Genomic DNA, 26,599 nt, shown 5'->3' on the forward strand with positions numbered 1-26,599 from the left:
CGTAAGTAGCTCAAAATATCCCATTTTATGAAAACTACCATAATTATAAATTCACAATGACGGTGGTTCAAATTTGTGTCTAGATGTATAACTAATTAAAAATTTTGTTTAAAGAGTCAACAATTCTGGGGTCACAATATTTATTGATGTATCAGAATTCAACTTTAAAACCAGTGAAAGTTAAAGGTCACCAACAAAAATAACTATTGCATCATATTCTTATTTAATTAATTATAAATCTTCCAATTAAAGATTGCTATTTAAAGTAATTATTTCAATCTGGTTTATAATACAGTAGCTTTCTTTCTCTATCCACCACGTTCACGTATTCACCAAAAAAGCCTATCCTTTTCAAAAACAACATCTTTCTTGTCATACAAATAACTATTTGTGCTTAAACGGGTTTAAACATATCCTATGTTTTAATCTAAGTTACCCTTTATGTGTGCCAAATTTCATGAAAATTGGTTCAGTAGTTTTTACGTGAAGGAATATTAAACAAACGAGCTACAAACTTTTGCATTTATTATACCAATATCATCAATATTCATTCACTTCTATTCATATATCCACTTAAAATTTAAAACATCAAAGAAATGTATATTCCTATTTTCCCTGTACGTCATCCCCTATTAAGGGTAACTAGCGGCTGCAAATAATTGCACTAGAGGTCGAATCGATAGTTCAACCTCGCGCGTGTAGTTCCAATTCAATTTTACTTCATTTTATTAGTTTGGAAAACGGTTCATGTGATATTTATTATATGATGTGAGGGTTGGTGACCTTTTGAGAAATGAAGTTGTTTGAAACAGGGTTGTCAAAAGTTAATCTTTTTAGGTACTTAGTGTTTTTGAAAGTTTATGTGACATTATAAATAAAGTATCACATTTTAAACCTTTTTGTATAGAGACCCGGCTTGGCTTGTAGCTTATGCTATAAACAGTACCACTGTCCAAGTGTGGGTGGGTAGCAACAATTTTAATGTTCAGATAAATTGAATAATCGAACCCTCGACCTTTCAGAAGTCAACAACCTTAACTCTTGAACCAAATGTTGTTAAATATTTGAATTGCTCTGACAAAACCACAACACGGAGCAAATTGCAAACAACGTGCTCGCGTAGTAATAAATTTATTGCTTTAATTACAATATGCATTGTTTATAGTTTAATATGTTGTAAAACAAAGTAACGGGTTGAGACGATGCAATCGATATATTCTGAAATCACACATACTCAAGTAAATCCTTGCCTATTATTATTTTTAACGCGGAAACTGAATTCTGTTCAAAGCATAAGATCCTTATTCCAAAATTTCTTTATTTACGCTCTGCAACATAACTTCTTTGAAGACCGACAGACAGACAAAATAATCAATTGGTTCTCCTATATATATTTGCCGAGTGAAAATTTATGAAAGAACTGTTATTAAGTATCTTATGCTATGCTCTACAATCTACATCACCGATCAAACGTACTATTCTCATTTTTTCTTTATCAGTGCTATCAGACGTTGCTTCGTATAAAATTTCAAGATTCTGTGTTCACGAAGAACCCTGTTGAAGAAATGTCGAAAATTAGCAGCATGAGGCTGTATCCTTGCATTGCATCCTATTGATTGCATTGAAGAAAACCGCCAAATGTAAGCCTTTTTTATTTCAAAAGAGATTAATCTAGTTCTTATCACTATATATCACTAACCATGGTTGATCCGGAACTTGATGTGCTTGTCGAGCAGCGTTCCGGGCACGAGCTTCGATATCTCGTCAATGGACAGCGCAGCGCCGGCGCCGCACCGCGCGTCCGGGCACGACACCTCGTACGCGCCGTTGCTGATCTCGAACTCGACGTACGAGCGCATGCACTGTGGACAATAAAACACACAATTTAAGAAGAATAAATAAAATGACGTCTTTATTGTCATTGAAAATTAGGAAAAAAAATTGATGAAGTGTATGTTTAAAGAAAACACCCTGTATCTTTATAAAATAAATATAAGATCGATTATTACTTTTTACGCTAGTTACAAAAAAAAGTTCTGCCTCTATCACAACAAACCCTCAAAATAACATCATTATGATTCATTCGTTTATAATTAATTCAAACACACTTCTAATCATAGTAAAAAAACTGCAAAGCAAGCAAAAAGCTCCGCCTTTAATATTTGAACTGTGACGTAATACAGACACACCAACGAATTGGACGAAGTATATTGGATCGTAAATATCAACTATTCACGACCACTCCTGCACGTCGAGCGGGAACATGTTTATTAACTAAGTAACTTACTAGGATAAATACTTAGCTAAAAACTTGGCACAAAAGTTACATTATGGTTGTCTATTAAAAAGGAGACCACTATTTGACGAACGCGCGAACGTTGCCTTTTGTCTCAGTTGAATTAAATGTTTACATTGTTGTGGTTTACCATTAATAATATGCAAATGCTAATTAAATATAGTAAAGATCTACAAATATTTAACCCTTTTATAATGTGCCCAATTTGAAATTCATAGACGCATAAGAATGAAAAAAAAATACTATGTACCTATTATGTTTATTATAATCAGATAATAATATCAATTTGTATTTTCATTGAAGTAGACATAATTGTATTGTTATTAACTATTGTATCACGACTATACGTGTAAATCAGTCGATACGAATCGACATGTGTAGGTACTAGGATACAGACACACCAACGAATTGGACGAAGTATATTGGATCGTAAATATCAACTATTCACGACCACTCCTGCACGTCGAGCGGGAACATGTTTATTAACTAAGTAACTTACTAGGATAAATACTTAGCTAAAAACTTGGCACAAAAGTTACATTATGGTTGTCTATTAAAAAGGAGACCACTATTTGACGAACGCGCGAACGTTGCCTTTTGTCTCAGTTGAATTAAATGTTTACATTGTTGTGGTTTACCATTAATAATATGCAAATGCTAATTAAATATAGTAAAGATCTACAAATATTTAACCCTTTTATAATGTGCCCAATTTGAAATTCATAGACGCATAAGAATGAAAAAAAAATACTATGTACCTATTATGTTTATTATAATCAGATAATAATATCAATTTGTATTTTCATTGAAGTAGACATAATTGTATTGTTATTAACTATTGTATCACGACTATACGTGTAAATCAGTCGATACGAATCGACATGTGTAGGTACTAGGTACCGACTACCGCTCCCATTACTTCCATAAAACTTGAATAACGTAGAATTTTCTTGTACCTAGTTATAACATAATATAATAAGAGCTTAAACTCATGGATTGATAGTTGTTCATATTTTGTACTCTTAAATATATTTCGTACTTTTCCATATTCCACAGCTTTCCTTTCCTCGCGTATTGTAAATATGTCTCCTCATAAGATTTTACTCATGAGTATTGATTTAATTAAATTGCATTCACATTTACTCTATTCCTCAGTTCATATTTATCTTCCTCACAGAATTCTATATTGTTTCAAGCACATCTATTCAATTAGGAAGTTTCCTCCAATACCAAGCAACTACGTTAATATTAAGATCATGCAAGTTAACATTTGTTCGCGTGCTCTCTGACTCGGAATGAGCACGATAGAGTTCACGTAATTCATGATTTATCTGGGGGCACGGTAGTGCCCCCGCCAAGACGAGCCAAGCGAACAAGCGAAGCGCACGGGCACTACCTACCTTTTCTCGAAACGCTTCGACGTTTTTTTGAACCCTCATAACTTGGGTTTGGATTATGCTAGATCAACAAAATTTTCGGGATATATTGTCAATAGCGGACTTATTGAACATATTAAGTTTAAATTACATTAGCTTTTATACTTCAGATTTTATTTATATCTAAAAAACGCTAATTTCGTCACTGACTCACTGATGATCATCAAAATTCTTAAGGTATTTCCTAATGTCCTAGAAAGCTGAAATTTTGTATGTAAGCTAGTATTAGCACACAAACGGCAAAAAAATTATAAAACTTGTAACTTTCATCCCCCAACCCCTTAAACTAGGGGATGGGAGTTTGTATGAGACCTGTAATTTTAAATTAAATTTTGATCACGCTAGAGGTCTAATAATCTAGAACTTGGTTCCCCTAGATATATATATATATATGTATAGGTACTCCTTGTTAAAAAAAAAAAAATTAATCGACGTATAAAATTTTGTACAACAAACAACTTACAAAAAGAAATGAAATCCCACCAAAAACATTTTCATGTAAAATGTTGCCAAGACGAGCCCATATGACTCGCACTGTCAAAAAGTTATCAGATCTCATGTAGAGCCAAGCTTATAACACTACACGCCCTAACTCTACAAGGCCTAACTTCACAAACTCTACACCTTAGTCAAAATATGTGGCTTGGCCGTTCGTTACTACAAGAACTATTGTATAACACAAAAGTAATGAACAGTGAATAAATTTTTCACCTTACGCCGATGTGAATGTAGCGAAATGGCCAAGCCACATATTTTGACTAAGGTGTAGAGTTTGTGAAGTTAGGCCTTGTAGAGTTAGGGCGTGTAGTGCTATAAGCTTGGCTCTACATGAGATCTGATAACTTTTTGACAGTGCGAGTCATATGGGCTCGTCTTGGCAACATTTTACATGAAAATGTTTTTGGTGGGATTAGCATTATTTAGAACTTATACAACGGGAGTCGGGACAGATTTAGTAAAGGTTGTGTAACTACTGGATTGATTTAAAAAAATATATTATCACGATTAACTACATCTTTACCACGTTACAAGACTTACAAGTGTAAGTTTTTGTTTACATAGGGTATTTTTGTCGTGTGGGTAAAATTGAACTATTCCGAAATTCTATGTACCTTTGGTAACGTATGTTAAACTCTTACATTTCACATGAAAATAATTACACAAAACTTGTGAATTATAAGCAAAAACCAAAACGAGACAAATACGCACACGACCTCAAGATTAAATCAAACATAATTGAATAATTGTAAAAAAATCAATTCCGAAATCCATTACCAATTTCGCCAAATGTCGACTTTTCCTTGTAAAAAACTGACAACGAGGCGAAACGAAATGAAATGAAGGCACTTAATGCATTCGTGATTACTGATAAATCTTTCTCAGAATTGATGTGACATTCGTAATGTAACAAAAGGAAAATTGCTCTTTCATCTTTGCCCTTGTCCGTTGTTTCTTATTAAAATAGCATTGAACATGACCTATAAATCGCGTATCCAATATCTGCATATAATCTACATATTATTATTTATAGTGATTCTTTCCGTATGTATTTTTTGTGTCTCCACCACGTATATTGATGATAAATGTGTGATTGTTATCCTTTAGCAATGCTGATTTGCAGAATGTATGTTTAAAAAAATTGTTAAAAAGGTCAAATTACAACAACCGTGCGATCCTTGTTGGTTTGTTGTACCAAACTACTATTATATTCTGAACCCACATAGCCTAACAACAATAAAGTTCAAGTTATAGTTTATTCGGAATATTGTTCGGTCTTTTATCATTCAACTGTTATTGTTGTTTGCAATTTTTCAAAACTATCAAACAGCCTTTACTGTAATTATGCCATTATACACCATATTGTTAATTCTGCATAAAGACCGTAGAAGTTTGCACAATTTTTTTTTTGTTTCGTTGATATATTGTATAATTCCATTCCAAGATTCATTTTTTATAACATCGCATTTGATTTTTTTTCTTTTTATAATATCCATCAACGTGAACAAGCATTTGACAGTGGAAAAATATTTGATCCGGATTCCGGTTACATCAAGTCGCGTAATTATTCGATGATAAAAAAATGCAAATGAGCCACGTTTTGGGTTGGTTAAAAGTACAGCTATTAGTTTACGAAGCTACTAAAGTTCACAATAAATTTATAATTTCATTTACGTGGAAATAAAAATCGTTAATTTAAATTCAATTTAAACAGGTCCTTAAGGCTCTTTTGAATCCTTGCTGTATCTTAAAGTACCAGGGCGACACGATCGCGTAGGAGTTGTTCGGTAACTTCGCGTGCACGTTTGAACTACATGTAAGGCTAAATAAAGCGTTTGACGTAATTCACCAAGTCGTGTGCGGTTCGAATACGAATGTGTGCACGTACCGGTTGCAGAAACCGCAGCCTTTGTTATGCTTCCCTGGTACTTGAAACACACCGTGTGGCCATTTAACATTTCATATTTGAATAGCAAATTGAAATAAAAACAATAAATAAAATTAGACAATAAAATTGACGATATTTTACGCATCGTATTAGTCCTTAAAAAAAAATTGACAAATTATCGTACCTACTGTTTAACAATTTTATAATGCAATTCATATAATATAAGCGGGAAGGTAAACGCTTGTAGCACGATGTAATCGTAATTTATAACAAAGGTAATTGCATCTAAACTAAACCAAAATTAAACAACAATAAATAAATAACACATTATTTAAATTTATTTTATAACACAAACAAATAATAAGTTGTTTATGACCCATTCCAAATCCATCTGCATAATAAAATGAATCTAAATCATCATAGTAGGTATGAAGTGCTTTATGAAAATGTAAAATTCTCTATAGAGAAAATATCTTCTACAAGAGCTGACAGGAACGCGGTTCGAACTTGACCATTATTATTTTTATTTATTTATTTATTTCATAATAACAAGTAATTAACAGGTGTAAAACCCAAAGCATTACATGTTTAGTTTAAAATAAAATATTAAAATAGGATAAGTTTACAATTTTCATTAATTACATCTGTGGGTACATATGGGCGACGTGGAGCACTTACCACCAGGTGACGCGTCTGCTCTGTTGCCTCCTATTGCATTTTCATTAATTATCGACTTAAGTATTTACAACTAGCGGTCCGCCCCGGCTTCGCCCGTGGTACATTTTTACGTTTTCTCTCCATAAGAACCATCCTTGTACTTCCAGAAATCTAATAAAAAAAGAATTAACGAAATCGGTTCAGTTGTTCTCAAGTTATGCGCTTACCAACACATTTTGCGATTCATTTTTATATTATAGAATTATAGATTAACATAAATTATAATAATCATTTATTTGCAGACACATGAAGTCCATAGTGAATAAATTTAGGTACATATGAATCAAAAATTATCATCTAACAAACGTGCATATTAATAACAATGTCAAAAATTATACTACAAAAATTAAAATATAATATACTTCATTTCTAGTTAATTAATCATTGATAAATCATGTCCAAAAACATTAAATTTAGATACATATTATAAATCGAAAAAATTACTATTTTAAAATTATACCAATTTCAAGTTAATGTAAATACGTTTCAAATGAAGGCAATCATATTAATTAAACACGTCATTAATTTCGGGCGAAACAGTGTACAACTATCTAATATATAAAAATCAATGCCACTTTTCGTTGTAATTCCATAACTCGAGAACGGCTGAACCGATTTCGATAATTCTTTTTTTATTATATTCCTTGAAGTACGAGGATGGTTCTTATGTAGAGAAAACGTAAACATGTACCACGGGCGAAGCCGGGGCGGACCGCTAGTTTATTATAAGCATTATAGGCAATGTTTGACATTAATTGCCTCGCAAATTTGTGAATATATGTAAATATATACGTGTTTTAGGTTTGAGATAACAATCAAGAAATGTGAAACGGGTATTACGTGCCCTGTTTTTCTGATAAAATATATTCCACTTCCTATTTTATTAATGTCGACGTCAAATTAACCCATCAACATAAACATTTTCCCACAATTTTGTTGCTAAGAATGACAATTTATATTACATCCCGCTTTTTCTATTGTGTATTTTGTCTATTCTATATAATATGTATTTTATATGTAGATCTCAAAAATTGAGTACCATCATATCGAAATCGACGTGACTATCCTTGTTATGAGTATAATAATATTATATTTATACAATATACATCGTTTATGATTAGCTATCTTTGTAAAGGAACAATCTAGAAACCGATGAAAAAAACATACATGCATGGAAACTTACCGATACCTATATGCATGTTATACAAACGGCCAGGCGGGTACATAACGACAGGCGATTATGAATAATTTGTATGAATCTTGTATTACGTAATGTTCCTTTACTTTGAGAGTTTATCTCAAGGACATTATCATAAAAATCCATAAAAATATACGAAGGATTAGGACGACGTTGCTTGCTTCTATCATAAAAGGAGAAAATTCGAAAACTGTGTTTTGTCTTAATGATCATAAAATAATATAGTTTGCATTTTCTTAAAAGTAAAATAATGGCGATGACGTAAGATCTTTCTCATTTATTAACATTTAAATTGAACTTAAAAACATGCTTTCTAAATTAAGAAAACAATTTTGAGTTGAATTACCTACAGTTAAAATGGAAAATATATTTTAATAACATTTCCAATGTCGAACCGCTTAGAATTTAAACGAAGAATTAATAATGTTTTTATAATCTCTGAACTTGACAATTTAAATGGGACCAACGAGAATGTATCCATTCTCTAATGAAAATAATCATCAAAATCGATTCATCCAGTCAAATGTTCTGACCACAAAACAAACAAAAAATACAGTCCAATGAAGAATCTCCTTTTTAAAAGTCGGATCAAATCTCGAGCCTTCTCAGACATGTTGAACTACAAATGAGATAGATATAAGTGATCGTAATGAGCGGGTAATGAAAGCAAAACATATTGATTACTGCGGTCACGCTAGATGACGTGACGTAGTGAGAATAACAATAGGATGAGGCATGAAAACTTATTTCATAGATTCAATGTCTAAGCAGTATATATCGAACAGTGCAGTGGTGGCTCAATAGTGAGGACCTCGGACTTCAAATCGATTAGTCGGGGATTCCTGACCAGGCGACATGTTGAAGAATCAAAATTTCGACATCTGCCAATCCGCACTAGGCATAGGAGACTCGTATACCAGTAGTATGGGAACGTATATGGGCCGATGTATTATAATATACTAGCTGTGCTTCGCGGTTTAACCCACAGTGCTCTGCTCCTGTTGGTCTTAGCGAGATGATATACAGCCAGCCTTCCTCGATGAATCGGCTATCTAACACCGAAATATTTTTTCAAATGACCAGTTATTCCCGAGATTAGCGCGTTCAAACAAACAAACAAATGAACTCTTCAGCCTTTATAATATTAGTATAGATTACCAATCACGTAGCGCAGTCTCTCAAAACCAAATATATATAAAAGATTAAAATTGTCCTTGATTATTAAAATAAACAGTTTATCTAGTGCATTAGATACTTATTTCGTGTAAATATAATAACACTTTGTTTCAACTTCCTTCTATCACACGGCACACCGAAAAGTTTGAAAGTCATAATAATTTAAATTTATTAATATCGATGTTGGTACTTGGTTACGATTACAGATTAAAATTGAATCAATAAACCTTTATCTGTGACGACAGTTTAATGAAATTCCTCCAGGCAAACGATAGATCTTCAAAGGGATTAAGGCTTGATTCCTGGTAATTACGACAAATATAAGTAGAGACGGCGGTTAACTATAGTTTATATTATTCTTTGACGAATTTTGCATTCATTTTATGATTGTCTCACAGTTGAATCTAGAGAAAATATTAAATTATTTCATCGCAAAAATTAGTATAGCTGATAGCAGACAGACATTATTAATTATCAAACAATTACTCTAATTATATCAATATATCGTCAAAGCAAGCTACAAAGTTTACACAAAGCCGTAACAAAGAAAATTAATTTCACTACATTTAATTCAATAAACGAGTACCTAACAAAACTAATAAATAATCCGTAAATTGTCATTGAAGTCGCCCAACCCATCGCGTGCAGTGTACCGTTTTTAAACAAGCTATCGAACAATGGAAGGAAATAAATATGGCTAATTCAATTTCTTTTAGAGCTAAGTTAGTATTAGAGTTGTGTATGTTTTCGTGGATTTCTAATGTGTTATTTTAATCATCATCATCATCATCATCATTCCAGCCTTTCAAGACGTCCACTGCAGGACATAGGCCTCCCCCAGATTTCCAAAACGACCGATCACCATCATTATTTTAATCATTATGAATAAATAGTTATTTTTGAAGTAAAACTTCTAATGGCTCATTGAGATTAAAATTTCAAGGTCATGGCAATACCGTCACGTCATGCAGTAAGGCAACGATTTTGGTATATTTGAATCTTGCCAAAGAAGTTTCACTTCTGACAAGTGTGCTCGGCACATACGCTCTTTTTTCTACAAAATCATTATGCGAACAGCTTTATTTATCGATTTCTACAACTATAAAAATAGTCCACCAATAAATAATCAGTGCTGTGGTTTAGTGCAGCGTACTGGCATACGGTATGATAGGATGCCGTTACATTGTTGTAAGACATTTTGTCACGAATCCAGTATTTACAGTGTACATATTGAAGAATTTAGATGTATTACATGTTTATTTCATCGTATGATTTCATACTAACATAAACATTAGATAAAAAATGCAATCACAATTACATAAATTTAAACTATCTATATTTTACAAATTGACAACAATGACGAATGTTTAGCCATTCCTTAACATTAATCACGCAACGTTAGTGGATAATGTAGTGCACACAGCACAAAGCAAATTTTACAAATTAGCCATTCCTATACATTAATCACACAATGTTAGTGCATAACGTAAAGCTGAGTGCACACCGTACAAAGCGTATTTTACAAATTGGCATAAGCATATTTTACAAGTTGACATGTAAATACAATTTAGCCATTCGTTAACATTAATCACGTGACGTTAGTGGATAATATAAAGCCTAGTGCCCACAGCACAATGCATCGCGGTCGTTTATGTCAGACGGATTTAATGTATGGCGGTAATATCGTGATCGCTACTGAAATCACGATATAGCGTGTATACTTTGATTTTGTTGCAATTTAAGTTATTGACGGGAAAAGTACTTTGTTCTTGTTGATTATATCAGTGTTTTGTCGTATTCTTAGTTCGTTGGTTTATGGTTTGAACTCAACAAGTTTTTATAAAAACTATCGAAAAAGAATTCAAGAGGATATATATTTGCTCTATATTAAATAACATTAATTATACCATACTTGCATCATCAATTATTTAAGTTTGTACATATTTCTATGAGCTATGAAAATCTATACTAAATGTATACAGTTGAAAAAATATTTATTTCTCAAACAAAACCATCAAAACAAATTGCTTGAAATTGGATATGATGGATAACAGATTACTTACTTACCTACACGTAAAAATCTGTCGGTCGTAATATAAAACGTAATCGCTTAGAAAATGATCCTGCAGTAAATACGTTAGAAATAGAGCAAAAAGAAAATAAGCAATAGTAAGATACTTACATCTTGACGAAATTATAAAGAGAAAATATTTATTTTTATTTAACAGTTTATTTAACAGCGACTCTATTACATCAGTTAAGACATTCGTAGATAGAGAGATTTTAACCCTTTTACTAGTAAAAAAACTACGTCTTAACCGAGTTATACCTACTATTTTTTTTTATCCTAAATGAAGCCTGTTTTAAATCTTGATAAAGAAATTACACGCAGTTTCCATCATTAAAACATAGAAATACGGTTCTAAAGGTAATAAAAAAGCTGCGAATTGAGCACAAAAGATAGCATCTTTAATGGATAAATTTATAGCGTCACTGTGCTATAATCACCTTGACAACACTTGGAAAACTGATATATTCTAATGAATAATAAACAAGCGCTAACTAAGAAAATTAGCTCAAGTTGGGTGATAGACGTCTGGAAATTTCCATAAATATATAATATTCAGTATTCATCCGATCTAATGTGATAATTGTAGTCACAAAATGTATCTAAAATTCATTTTTAAGCGTCCATTCATTCTGGATTTGACATTTGGATATTAGATCTTTGCAGCTTTTGATATCAATAATTTCACCTTGTTAAGAAAGACAAGCAAAGACATAGGTAATTAAACGTTCTGTTTTTACTAATGATGTGCTAATTAACAAAATAATTATGTCCTTATTTAGTAACTAGCTGTTGCCAGCAGCTTCGCTTGCGTGGAAAAGATAAATTTTCATGGTATAAGTTTTCATCCCCTATTTTACCCCCTTAGGGGATGAATTTTCTAAAATCCTTTTTTAGGGGACGCCTACGTTATGACATCTACCTGTATGCCAAATTTCAGCCCGATACGTCCAGTGGTTTGGGCTGTGCGTTGATAGATCACTATATCAGTCACCTTTGAGTTATATATATATATATAGATATGTGGTTTTATTTCTATTAGATATATCAATCATAGTTTCACAGAAGATCTTCATGCAATATAATTTTTTTCTGAAATAGGTAGATATATTGGATTTTAATCCAATTTCAAGCTCCTTCACCCTCATCTCATTTCATTATCCGAACTCAAAAACACAAGGTTCTAAATTATATTACATACTAGCTTCCCGCCCGCGGCTTCGCCCGCTTTCTCTAAAACGGTTGAGATTTAAACTACCCTATCTCTCAAGTTGGATCGAACTGCACATGGTGTGCGAATATTATTATAATCGGTTAAGTGGTTTAGGAGTCCATTGAGGACAAACATTGTGACACGAGATTTATATATATTAAGATTGGTCAAAATGCGACCTTGTCACTTTAACGACTCTCACCTGCGTTCCACTGCACGTGTCGCGATGAAACATGTAATCGATAAATCCACGTTGTTATATGAAAACCATGGTATATGGAGGAAACGATATGAAATAAGAAGATGTATTGAAATAAAGATGAAAGTTTCTATAAATGTCTTTAGAATTTATTGTAGAGCTTACAATTTCAAAATATATTTTAGACTCTCTCGTAACTTCGTAAGTACGTGCATATAGTACTATAATCACATACATAACACTTTTAGTATTATCCCAATTAAGTTTATATCATTTTATTAAATTTTCCATAGAAATATTTATCTAACTGGGTTATTGTAAATTTGCCACCTAAAAAAGTATGTGTAAATTTGCCACACTTTTATTTTTCTACACCTAGCCAGTGTGATATTAGATACAAGAAATCTTTCTGACGAAGGCTCTATCTATACTATAAATTTTAATAACGTTATACTATTTCTTTCATAACACATCCACAACACATCGCTAATCACACATAGAGTACAATGACTTTCAACACATATGCAAATAAACTAAAAGCCTATAAGACGACATTGAAATAATCTGTAAAAACGTGTATCCGCTCTCTTTCATAACATAATGAATATTCGTAAAATGGCCAATTAATTCGGGACCTTGTGCTTTTATTTTGCAATCGCATCTATGTTTTGAACGGGTTTGGAAATATGAATTACTAGCTGTGCTCCGCGGTTTTACCCGCGTGGCTCTGGTCCTGTTAGTCTTATCGTAATGATATAGCCTATAGCCTTCCTCGATAAATGGGCTATCTAACAACCGAAAGAATTTTTCAAATCGGACCAGTAGTTCTTGAGATTAGCGCGTTCAAACAAACTATTCAGCTTTATAATATTAGTATAGATAATTTCCTGTTTTCAAATTGTATGAGAAATTTTACTTTAATTATGAAGATGGTAACAGATGTGTTACAGTTAATTAAAATATGTTTTGTGGTATTTTAATCGGCTTTTTATTTTAATTGATTGACGTTCATTACGAGACTTAAAATGAAATCGCTTTAGCTATTATAAAAAAAAAAATATTCAAGCATTATTTTCTCATCATATTATATCCATTGATTAGTTTCAATGAATGTTCCTAAAGACTTCCCTTCTACCCTGTTTATAACAGCTATAACAGCTAGACTCATATGCTTAGCTAAACAAGTCAAAAGAGATGCTACGAGTGTATCGATAATTGTACGAGTAGGTAGCACCAAATATAGAAAACTAGTGGTCCGCCCCGGCTTCGCCCGTGGTACATATTTCGCAATAAAAGGTAGCCTATGTCCTTTCTCGGGTAACAAAATATCTCCATACCAAATTTCATGCAAATTGGTTCAGTACTTTAGCCGTGATTGAGTAACAGACAGACAGACAGAGTTACTTTCGCATTTATAATATTAGTCTGGATACTGCCTTATAATAACTCTTAACAAACTGCACTTTTAATAAGCTATTTAAACATGCATAAAATCTCAGCCACAAACGTCTCACCATACCATTAAGATCTTCCAATTTACTACACAAACAAGCCAACAGCCACAGCGTTAACCTTGACCACTATTTTACGTGGAAATAATGAAAATTATCGTGACATTTAATCTTTATAATCACTTAAACCGTATACGAAACTGTTAACTTTGTTAACTCACTTGTACCCTTCATTAAGCGCAATTTTAATTGTTTTAATAATGAAGTATGTTTATATTTTCGAAGGAGTCATTACTTGCACATCTGTTTATATAGTTATCAGTTATAATGCCGGTTGCAGACCGAAAACTAAGCTATTCCAAAGCTAAGCTAGGGAAGCTAGGCTAAGCCAAACTAAGCTAAGATAGAAATAAATGGCGTGCACACAAAGAGCTAAGCCAAAGCTCAGTTAGTGTTGCGGAGTTCAATTAGACGGACGACGAAGGGCGTGCGCGGGGAAGGCGGGAGGGACATAGCTTAGTTCGCGTAGCTGCGCATCGGCATACACAACTAACATAGCTTCGCATATTTTAGTTAGCTCACATAGCTTAGTTCACATAGTTTGCGGTCTGCACACAAGTATGGAAAACTGCGTCAGCTATGCGAGCTAAGCTAAACTAACTTAGCTTAGCTCTTGGTCTGCAACCCGCATATGCATGATCGATGCACGTTGTATATGGTAATGTGCAATTAATTTCACGAATGGTGGAAGAATTAATGTCTGCGATGGAACAACATCATATTTACACGGCAATTATCAATTAAAACAACTCGACGTATTCTCGAGAACCTTTATGGAGTATAAATTAAAAAGTGTCATTTTCTGTTGTTGTTAAGAGTATAAACTTGTCGGTAACATAAATTATTAATCGCAGATATTAATCAACTAAGAGTTTCTCGAGACTCGAGGGTCACCCGCAATAAAATGCATTTATTTTCTTGCTAATAAAGTAAATATGAAAGTTTTCCAACGCGAAGATGTTTATAAGTTTCTGATATTTCGTACTGTAACTAGTCTAAAACCTAATAAATTATATACTAAAACCTTCCTCTTGAATAACTCTATCTATTAAAGAAACCGCATCAAAATCTGTTGCGTAGTTTTAAAGATTTAAGCATACAAAAGGACATAGGGACAGAGAAAGCAACTTTGTTTTATATTATGTAGTGGAAAGAATTAAACACAACCAACGTCTTATATTGTGTACAAACTGAATAACATCAATAAGCTAATTAGTACAATAACGTTTAAAACAAGATATGAATGAAAATGGAATCTTATAAATTTTCGCCACACCAGAACCTCCGAAAAAAAACTAGTTCAATCCATACAACATTAACTTGACCTCTAAACCTAAAAAGCCTTAGAAAAAATTCCTTCATAAATACTACCCAATTGCCTAAAATAAACAAGGTTACAAACCACCTCTTTAGGTGGTTTGTATATCTATTCACGCAAAAAATCCCATTACTCTTCGAATCCATTTATATGAATAAAACCTTATTTTCGATATTCTACAAAATATCCGAGAAAGTAGTACCTACATTATTATTCAAATTAAATATCATAATGCGAATTGTACACGGCATTATGAGGCTAGACATTCGCGGGTGTTACTTTAATTAAAACAGCCTACAGACAGGGTTGCCGACAATGTTTATGTAATGATATTAAGTACTTAATAATTGTAAAAAAAATATTTTCATAAGCATCAAGATTATTAAAGGGTTGGTAATAAAATTACAAAATGTCCGTATAATACGGACCTGAATAAAATACGATTAATAAAAATAAAAACACAAATGAGAAAAATGAAAATGTCAAGACAAAATAGTTTTATTTCGTTTGTAAATTTAAAATTACGGCAATTGGCAGCCCTAATTAAAAAATGATTACATTGCGAAATACTTGAGATAGCTTGACAACCGGCTTGAAACTAAATTAATTAGTTGAAATATTTGCAATTGTTTCAATTGGAAGGCCAAGGGATGCTAATGAGAGGAGAATCTGTCGAAGTGTCGAGTCAATGATACCTTTAATAAATTTAACAATTTAAAACACGATTACTTAATTCATTATGTTACTCTCCGATTATTTAATTACGCAATTTTCTCGGAAAGCGAGGGAGTTTTGGTTCTGTAGCGTATTTTTTATGTATTTGCAAAATAATGTTTGCAAATGTTCAATTTGGGAATAATGTTTCAAAATATTTTGTACACTACGTACATTAATTTTGAAAATGCTCTCTAATACGAAGTTAATTGGTATAAAGTCTGCTTTTTCGTGAAAGTTTTACGCATTGACTTGTTAAATAAACTTAGTACGTAACGGAAAATTCCAAAATTGCAAGAATCACTAGTGCGCCAAAAAGTAAAATTATATCATACAATCACTAAGCCATGTTCAGAAAAAGGAAAGCAAATCTAAAGACCGCTCTAGAGAAATATGTTCAAAGGTTATAAAACTGAAACAAACAAAGACAACTGAAAACCACGAAAACTGCAAAATATCGAAAATAACAAGCCAACACTTACAAAACTAGCTCAAACTCAGCGACCTTATGAAATTCGCGCGAAACGAACAAATTGGAGGCAACCGTTCAAAGTTTGATTTAAAAGAAATTTAATTACACCGAGATGCCGTACAACGTTTCTTTAGAATTCTTGGCAATAATAGAAAAGGTCGTCTCGACTTGGATATTTTTATGAATAGTGCGAGAAAATGAAAGGTCGAGATAAATTGACACACAATGAAGACACTCAAGTTTTATTTTTATTAAGCTTATAGCATTAAAAAGTTTAAAATACGCTGTCTTAAATATTACTGGCGTTGAGCGGATAAAAGTTCCTGACGCTTTTAACACTAACAAGTTAATCTTTTAGAGAATACAGAACTTTTGAATATTAAATGCTGCAGAAATGGATTATGCAATGTGGAGCAAAACTTTAGGTTGGGTATATTATAAAGTTACTAGCTTTCCGCCCGCGGCTTCGCCCGCGATTTCAGAGAAAACCCCGCATAGTTCCCTTTCCCCTGGGATTTCCGGGATAAAACCTATCCTATCTCTCAAGTTGGATCGAACTGCACATGGTGTGCGAATTTTATTATAATCGGTTAAGTGGTTTAGGAGTCCATTGAGGACAAACATTGTGACACGAGATTTATATATTATATTAAGATTTACATTAACTAATAACTGAATAACTATACAAATAGGTTCTGACCTATTTGTATAGTCTGATTTGCCCACTAGTCAGTTTGTAGACGCAACCTTCAAACCAATAAACTTATCAGCCAATATACAGAAAATTAAAATTAACCAAATCCGATAATTTTCTCTCCTTGGAACAATCCTTGTATCATTTTAAATTACGGCCCTTCTACTTCTTGTCTCATTGTCCATTACGACCATATACCTAACGCCTCCTCTGCTACTTACTCTTTCACAAAAAAACTACTGAACCGATTACAATGAAATTTAGCACTTGGCAAAGCAAATTTAGTAACTTTTTTAGTAACTTGGCAAAGCAAATTTAGCACTTGGCACTAGCAAATTTAGTAACTTGGATACACATAGGATAGTTTTTATCCCGGAAATCCCACGGGAACGGGAACTATGCGGGTTTTCTTTTGCAAACGCGGGCGAAGCCGCGGGGGGAAATCTAGTACCATCATATATTTATAAACACCGCCTTAGCATTGCACCTGGCACAGCTGAACGCTGACCTATATCCAGCCCGGGCCGGGTCACCCACTAATGCACCGCCCCAATTCCTATCTGGCTGATATCTATCGATACGATTGCTATGTGGGACATGTAATTTTTAAGGTAAATAAATGGATGTGCCTTTGGATATCTTTAATGTCAGATGATCTTTTCAGGTCTATTATACTCCTGTCCAGTTTACTTTGATCAACATATACATGGATTGTTAAATGGAACATATAACGGTCAAATAAATAGATATGTAATATAGAAGATGTTACTTTTGGAAATCTTAAATCTCAAATGGTACATATTGAGTATTGAGGTCTCGAGTGGCGGCAAGAAAAGGGTGAAGATTTTCTTTAGATACACGATACATATTATCATATTATCAGAGACGAATACTACTTCATATGCTTTAGTTAAACATTTTACATAAGAATATGAATGAATTTAATAATAATCCATGTTCGTGTGTTTGCATTCAATATTCTTCAGTATCACATCTCCCTTACAAATGGTATAGGATAAAAATACAATAGTTTAAAATACAGTACAGACATGTTCAATAGTTCAGCCAATAGATAGGCATAATTTATGTTACGGTGTTAAAGTAAAAAATATTTCGGCAATGTAACCAAATTTATCACCTATGATTAACCATATCACTAACGAGCTGACAATTGAACCAATATATAACGTCACGTAAAATTTAAAATATCCCAAAGTAATATATTACTTCCATTATGAAGAGACACATTGACAAATATTAATGCTAATCTGTTTGATTATATTCCTCTTGAGCCAATTAGTTTTGCTCGATCACAATAATTTAAATCGGCACGTTTCTGAGATAACATCCTATTCAGTCATGTAACTATGCATTAATTAGTTTTGTTATCAAATATGTATATAACCTAACAAATTTTCTTGAATAGGTAGATGGTTAACATTTATTACAATAGATTAGTCCATTTATAATCGTACTATAACTAATTGAATTCCCAAGGTCACGTTGAATATGACAATATTTTATGAAAGAAGGGATAGGACAATTTTAAATATTAGTTGATGGAAACTTATAAAGGCAATTAGCCCTTTATGGCCACGCTATTATAAGAATCTAAGAAGCATTCTGAGACTGCACTGCATAAGCACTGACGACGCGGTTGGCGCAGTGGTAAAGTAACTGCCTACTGAGCCGACGGTCCCGGGTTCGATCCCCGGTCAGGGCAAATATTTGTGTGATGAACTCATTTATTTGTTCTTGGGTCTGGGTGTTATTATCTATATATGTACATATTTATTAAATATTATATTTATCGTCGCCTAGTACCCACAACACAAGCCTTAATTGAGCTTACTGTGGGACTAAGTCGATTTGTGTAATAATGTCCTATAATATTTATTTATTTTATTTATTTATTTATATTCATGCCATAACAAAAAGGTATTGTCACACCACGACTTAAAAGGAACAAAATCTGGCCAAAGACGCATTAAATTCAATCAAATTCCATCAATTACAGGAGAAACAGTTTAACCATATACTACATCAATTAAAAAATAATTAGTGCAAGTTATGACCTAATTACGAACGGGGCTAGCAAGCTAACTAGAGCGCACCTTAATAACACGGGACTGCTGAGAATTCCCAGCATCTCCTTATTCTTAAATGCGAAAGATTAAAACCTTCCAAGTATGCCACTTTAAAAATAGATTCAGAGCAATTTTTGTTGAAACGCAAACGGTGCAGGGCTTATGCAAGAGCTTATTTTTAGAGCTTTACTTTGCACCTACATTTTATGAAATTCTAGAGTTTTGCCAGAGCATCTTACACGTGGTTTTCTTTATATAATAAATGCAGATAAAGGAAAATCTGTCTAATGGTTGTAAGTTCAAATCTCGAAAAAATTTAATGAATTCTGGTATCGCATTATTTAGTCTCCTTGAGAACATTTAGGGCTTAATCTTATAATACAGGGTGTCCCGCTATTGGTATACTAAGCGCGAAGGGACTTGTAGTTTTGCAGAGACTGATCACGTAAAAAATACTTAAACAACAAAATTACGTCGAAAATTTTTTGCTAAATTTATTTTTGAAAATCCATGTTTTCTTCTCTAGCTTCGCGCAGCCGGCATATACCGCTTCTCATAAGTGAGCATTTTGTCTATGAAAACATAATCTTAAACGATAGCTCACGTGCTGGTGGCTAAGTTGGGCAGGTTACTTGTTATGGGTGTACACATAGAGTTTTAAGAATTCATCTTTTTGAAAAAAAAAATGCGTCTGGAATTTTATAAGTATTTTTTACGCACTCAGCGTATGCAAAACTATAACCTCCTTTGAGCTTAGTATACCAACGGTGGGACACCTTGTATATGTGCAGTGAAATCTCTTTTGTTGGCTCACAAACAAAGTATGAATAAGGAAACGATATGCAATTAATTTGTACATACATTTAAAGGTCGGAAATATGATTACCTGCTAATCGTATTTTGCTACATTTAAAAAATCACAACAAGGAAGCGATTAGCATCACCGTTTAAATTGATATGATTTAAATAGTTTTGTTAATGACGATTTTATTATCCTTCAGTATTTCTATTATTAAATACGGAAACACATATAAGGGTCCGATTACACTTGACGTCAATAAGACGCGGTAGTGAGAAAATAAAGGACGGCGTTCACTTTTTTTGGGTGGGAGCTTTAAATGTTTTTGGGTTGTTTTTATTAATTCCGCATTGATATGCATTCGATACGCTCCGTATATTATACGTAAATTACGCACGCGTACAATGTGCATGTGGTAAATTTTATTTCAAAATAATTGAAGTCCTTGAAAGTTTAATTCCTTTATCATTATTACGTCATTTAGACCAATTTTAAAATAATTGTTTTTTAATAAATTATATTAAAAAATAATTATTTATTGTTTGAATGTCCATAGACGATGATGATCAATATCCATCTAATGACAACTCCTCTGCCTACATTACGACATGAAAGCACATCCATATTATGATCACTCATAGACAAATACAAAAGAACAAAAAAACTGCATACAGATCCCCTGTAGGGTGCGTCTATGTCTTCAATAGCGTGACCTAATTTCAAGCCAAATCAACCTAACATTTCCAAAACTATTAGGCATTAACTAAAATAGAATTATGTTCGCTTAGCAATTACCATAAAACCAATGTACACAGAAGTTCTAGGTTAATACTTTGCAGTATATTTGTAGCTAGGTCATCGACATTTATCATGGCTCATCGATATATTATCATCTTGTGCCTATATTGCTTGCTTTCAGTCATAGTTTATCGTTTCTGTCATTGAAATATAGGTCATAAACGTCTATTTATAGGCTTAGATTACAAAATAAAGTACAGATGGAGCATGACAACCGCCCGTCGCCCTTGTCAAAGAAAATACGAAATCAAAAACAAATACGTCGCTGCACCAGTGCTATAGCGCATAAAGTGTCATGCAATACGTCAAAAAGGGTTTGCAATTTTAGTAAAAAAATGCCGTCTTGTGATAATAAAACGCTGTAAAATTTGTTCCCGAAAACAAAAAAAAAATATAAAACATCGTTTCACAGGTTTTCTGTAGATTATTTGGCTGATTTATTTCTTATACGAATAATAATTTTACAGATATGAAGGAATACAAAACTTCAACGTATGTTGCCAGTATTTTGAAAATGAATTTGCCATTTTTATTGGTAAAACGGTAAAATGGTTAAAAGATCTTCAGGGTAATGCTGTTGGATTTTTCGATCGTGAATGTGATTATTTGTATAGTGCACTAAAGGTTCATGATAATTATTAGATTATTTTAATAAGCATAATACATTATTTTGTTACTTTTATAAAGCTTAAAAACGTCATAGTCGTTTTCGCTAGCGATTTAATTTATGTGAACTCCATGATGGATATGATGAAAATAAAATGTCCCGTATTCTCGACTAAAAACTACCGCTATTCGTATTCATATATTATGAAAAATAAAAAATAATATAATTATTATAGTTAATATTGAAACTTTTTTTATGTAATTTATTTAATAAAAAATTTGACTTCTCATTTATGTATATGTATAGCCTACGTCCGCGTCACTACCGCCACTAACATAATAATTCAGATCATTGCAATGAAACCTCACAACTCAAAATCGGTCCAACGGTTTATACTGCAGGGCGTGTCAAAGAAATATTATACATACATCCATAAACTCGAAAAACATAACCCTCTTTTTTCCGTAGTCGGGGAAAAATTTGGGAAATTTTTCAATATCTGGCAACATTACACGCACACAGAAGCACCGTGTACGTACAGTGCAGCGGCGAAATGACAGCACACATAGCTTTATTGAAAATGACGATAAATTATTCGGTTTAGTTCGGCAACGCTCCATCTGTCTTTTATTTTGTAATCTAAGTTTATAGGGTTTTTATTTGAATGGTCCTTCGAGGCGGATTTGAATTTATGTTTGATAGGTTTAAAATTTTTAGATTGGATTTATTTTTTTAAAGTAGGTAAATTTAAAATTTCGTAAAATCTCGAACTGACAAACGATATTTAAAAAATTACAATGGAAACGTAATTTTATGGGTGATAAAGATATATGAAAATTCTATAAAAACTTAATATGTCTGATCAACACACAGACATAGGTATACACCAAACTCAATGTCATTTACCTCTCTACAAAAACCGCATGTTTACATTAAAACTGGTTTTCTATAAACGTTGATACATACATACTCATTTTGCCATATTTGCCCTGTTACTATGACAATTATTGAGGTATTTATTAATCGAACAGACATTCGAGGTTTAAGCAATTAAGTAATTCATTTAATGCAGTCGCAGTATGGTTAGAATTTTCTAGGCTCTAGTGTCAATTATTGGTGTATATTAAAATATTAGTTTCACGACACTACTTATACACTCCAAGCAGCATCGCAGTGTCACAAGCAGTGTCGAATATCTACCCGAGCCTTTTTTTAAGCTATTGCATAGCTTCTATATATCTAATAAATAAATAAATTGTAATAAATTGGTCTTGAGCGCAGGGACCGAATCGAGAAATTCCGTAACGAAAAACCTCACGCTGCCCACTCCAACGGGCGGAGGTGTGGCTTGAAGGCATGGCATGCAATAGCTTTACCGCGGCAGTCCCCGAGTGCCACACGTCCTTTTTTTTTAAATGGGGAAATCTTGCATAGATACCCACGGCCTCCGGGGAAAGAGCCGTGGGTTATGTCGGATTCCTACCGACCAAAACCTCACTGTGTTCCGTCAAGCCGTATCAACGACGGGGCCACGGGTATGGTAGAATTCGTCCGTGACCATCTACCTGACCCTAGAGCCTAGATATATAGGTTGTGCCAAACAAAACAAGATACAGGTAGAAATATTAATACACATATAAATCAAAACAATTCTTATATTATTTATATAACGATTCTCAATGCTATAATACTAATAAAATATAAACTCTTCAATCGTACCGACAAGACCCCATTTCCTTTTGTAGCTATCTTTAATATCCAAATAAATAACTTTGAATGGATGGAGCTTTCTACAAGCGAATATCTTATGCCATTGTCTTGGTGAAACTGGCATGTTATTTATGTTTATATAATATATTATAGTTATATAGTTACTACGTTCCCGCACGCGGTTTTGCCTGCAATAAATCACATGAATACCATTTCTATATATAAAGAGTCATCCGTTATTTGAAACCCTTTTAAGTTTAATGATATTTATACATTTATTTTATATGAATTAAAATGCAAAGAAAATGAACAATTGCTAAAATGAGTGATATATGCATGCATAGCACCATGGGTGGCTTTACTATATATCTACATATACCTAGATATCTCTAGTCTCTACCAGGCAAGCACGAGAGCACGTAGGAAACGAAATATTTTAAATATTGCAAACATCTTTATATTTGCGTAAGTCGAGAAAAATACTATAAAACAATAGCTTCTCAAAAGTTCCATCTTTATATTATTCATTCATTCAAACCTATTCAGCGGATGTCTCCCCTCTTGTTATGAAATTAATTAAATCAAATCTAAAATTGCGTATAATTTTCCTCTCCTCTATCATAAATAAAGTTAGGCTGAATATTCTGTTAATTGAAAACATCTTATTCTCAGTTCATTCCACATCAACGGAAAATATAGACTGGGATGATATTTTTCTTTGCCTTTGTATTATAAAAATCAGAAAAAACTATATTTTTTTCTTTAGCTTTGTAATATTATAAAAATGATACATACACACACACACACAAACACGCAGACCCTAACACACACACTCATTTACACATCCACTCATTCTCTCACCTACATCTAAACTAAAAAAATCACATATGGAAAACCGTATTCTATTATGCGAAAATAACGACGTATGTATCATCCCTTTTAGTAGATGAACTGCCTAATACCTACCTACCTAAAAATATCATTTTTACAAGACATTCCTTTGAAGATGAAACTACAAGAAAACTAAAGTATAGATGAAACTGCAAGAAAACTATAGCATTTTCTTGATTACAGAATTTACTCAACAAAACCGGTCCATAAATATAATAAAAGCAATACATATGAATCACGCGTGGATCGTGATTATTAATTAACCTTTGTGACGGTAGTTAACTTATTAACACTTCTTTATTGCTTGTCATCTCTCTCTAATCGTAGAGGTATGAAAGAGACGGTTGTATAGTGTCATTTAGGGTTAATATGTTTTATGGTGTGATTTATAGATATGGGTTTTCTTTAATAATTGCTCTATATGGACGCGTTAATCTAAATTAATTTTATTGAGAGGAAAACATGTATTGTTCGTTTGTAACGATTTAAATAGAAAACTACTAGATCGAATTTAAAACATTTTATTATCATCGGCCAGCTTTATCGAGAAATATAGGCTATTTTTGCGTCAACCTGAGTGGAACCGGGGCTCGCTGCTAGTTTCTTATATTATATGTGGCTTTGGATGAAACCAGTTAATGTATGACCTTTGTTTAGTATAAATAGCGTTTAGGAACAGAGATCAATGTAGAATTGCCTATATTATGAAACGAAATTAGATTTATTAATTATTTATTACGTTGATAATAACATCAAAATCAATATGAATCACATTTTGGATAATGTATGCGTAATACTTATAAATAAATGCTTGATATCTTCAATTATAAAGATTAAAATGTAAATAGAATCGTCATAAATCTTCATTATCTCATCCACTGATTTCATATCAACTAATTTATTCAACTCTTAACAGTTAAAACATTTACAAACGGGAAAATTATAAAATCACTATATTCATAAATTAATTATATAAAAATCTCGTGTTTTACGTCACTAAATTCCAAAAATACTTGAGACCTAGGTTTAAACTTGTATGTACACCATAAATAGTAAAATAGAAAATATCGAACACATTTTCATTTAGGGCTGATTTTTCAATCCTTGGATAAAACTAATTCGTCGAATAATGTATAAAACTACCATTTTAAAAACGTTGTTTAATTGTCCGTATTTGACAGTTTACGTGACATTTTAATATTATCGTGTATTACTTTATTGGACGGATAAGTTTTAATCAAGCATTGAAAAATCGGCCCTTAAATAAAAAATTGAGAGAGTTGAAAATAGGTTTTACCCGCAGTGCTCCGCTCCTGTTGGTCTTAGCGTGATGATATATTATAGCTAGGTATAGCCTTCTTCGATAAATGGGCTATCTAGCACCGAATGAACTTACAAATAAGACCAGTAGTTTCTGAGATAAGCGCGTTCAAAGAAACAAACTCTTCATCTATAAGTATAGAAATTAGAAAGTATTGAAGTATAGATAAATACATGATAAGACGTAATATTTCTCAATCAAAGTACACAAAAGTATTTATTTAAACGCAATTTAAACAACAAATATAGAATTAAGAAAATTCTAGACACGGCGCACCCATCTTTCCGCGACCTTCATGTATTTTTCCCGTGGGACGTAAGAAACAAATAAACCGCGATCGAAATAGACATTTCTATACAATTCCGTATAATTTCAGTATCAACGTGAAAAGGGCGAATGTTTTTCAATTTAATTTGCATAAAAAACGCGAGTCTGCAGCGAATTCTCTCGAGGTAAGTTTTTATAATTGTGCGCAACGCTGCAAAAGGTAATTAGGTTGTTATTTTTACAGTTTCGATGGATAATTTAAATTTTTATATTATATTGTAGGTTACAGTCTTCCGCATTCATAATATTATTTTTATATCTTGTACTAAATTATTCAGATTTTCATTTCGACTACCATCAAATAACTATGATATGACATTTTAATCCTTTCGCTTTAGTAGGTACAAAATACAAATATACTGTATAAGAAAAAACATAAAAAAATTGCCGATCGAACCGTTCGAATTTAACACTCAGCAACACATTGGACGACCATCAATTTTTCATTAGATACACCTATATATATAATAAAAATAAAAACTTGCCTTAGTGCAGAATGCGCAGCCACACCCCGATATAACGGTCACATTGTCAGCTGTCGCGTCGTCCAAGCAGAGCTTGCAGTTGATAGGAGCTGCGGGAACGAAACCGCCGGCACCGTCGAGGGAATATCTAGAGAAATGTATATTTATGAACATAACATATTACATATCTAGAACTA

The 26,599-nt window shown here is 32.7% G+C and overlaps 1 protein-coding gene across 1 annotated transcript in view; it reads right to left on the reverse strand.

Moving 5' to 3' along the window:
- LOC123694479 overlaps positions 1–26,599 on the reverse strand; it is a 98,845-nt gene that overhangs the window by 12,002 nt on the left and 60,244 nt on the right. The window contains exons 6-7 of the mRNA XM_045639927.1: positions 26,424–26,550; positions 1,700–1,862 (exon numbers count right to left, since the gene is read on the reverse strand). Coding sequence (XP_045495883.1) covers positions 1,700–1,862; positions 26,424–26,550 — 290 coding nt within the window. The remainder of the gene's footprint in view (positions 1–1,699; positions 1,863–26,423; positions 26,551–26,599) is intronic.

The sequence above is a fragment of the Colias croceus genome, chromosome 9 (assembly GCF_905220415.1).
Source record: "Colias croceus chromosome 9, ilColCroc2.1".
Lineage (NCBI taxonomy): Eukaryota > Metazoa > Arthropoda > Insecta > Lepidoptera > Pieridae > Colias > Colias croceus.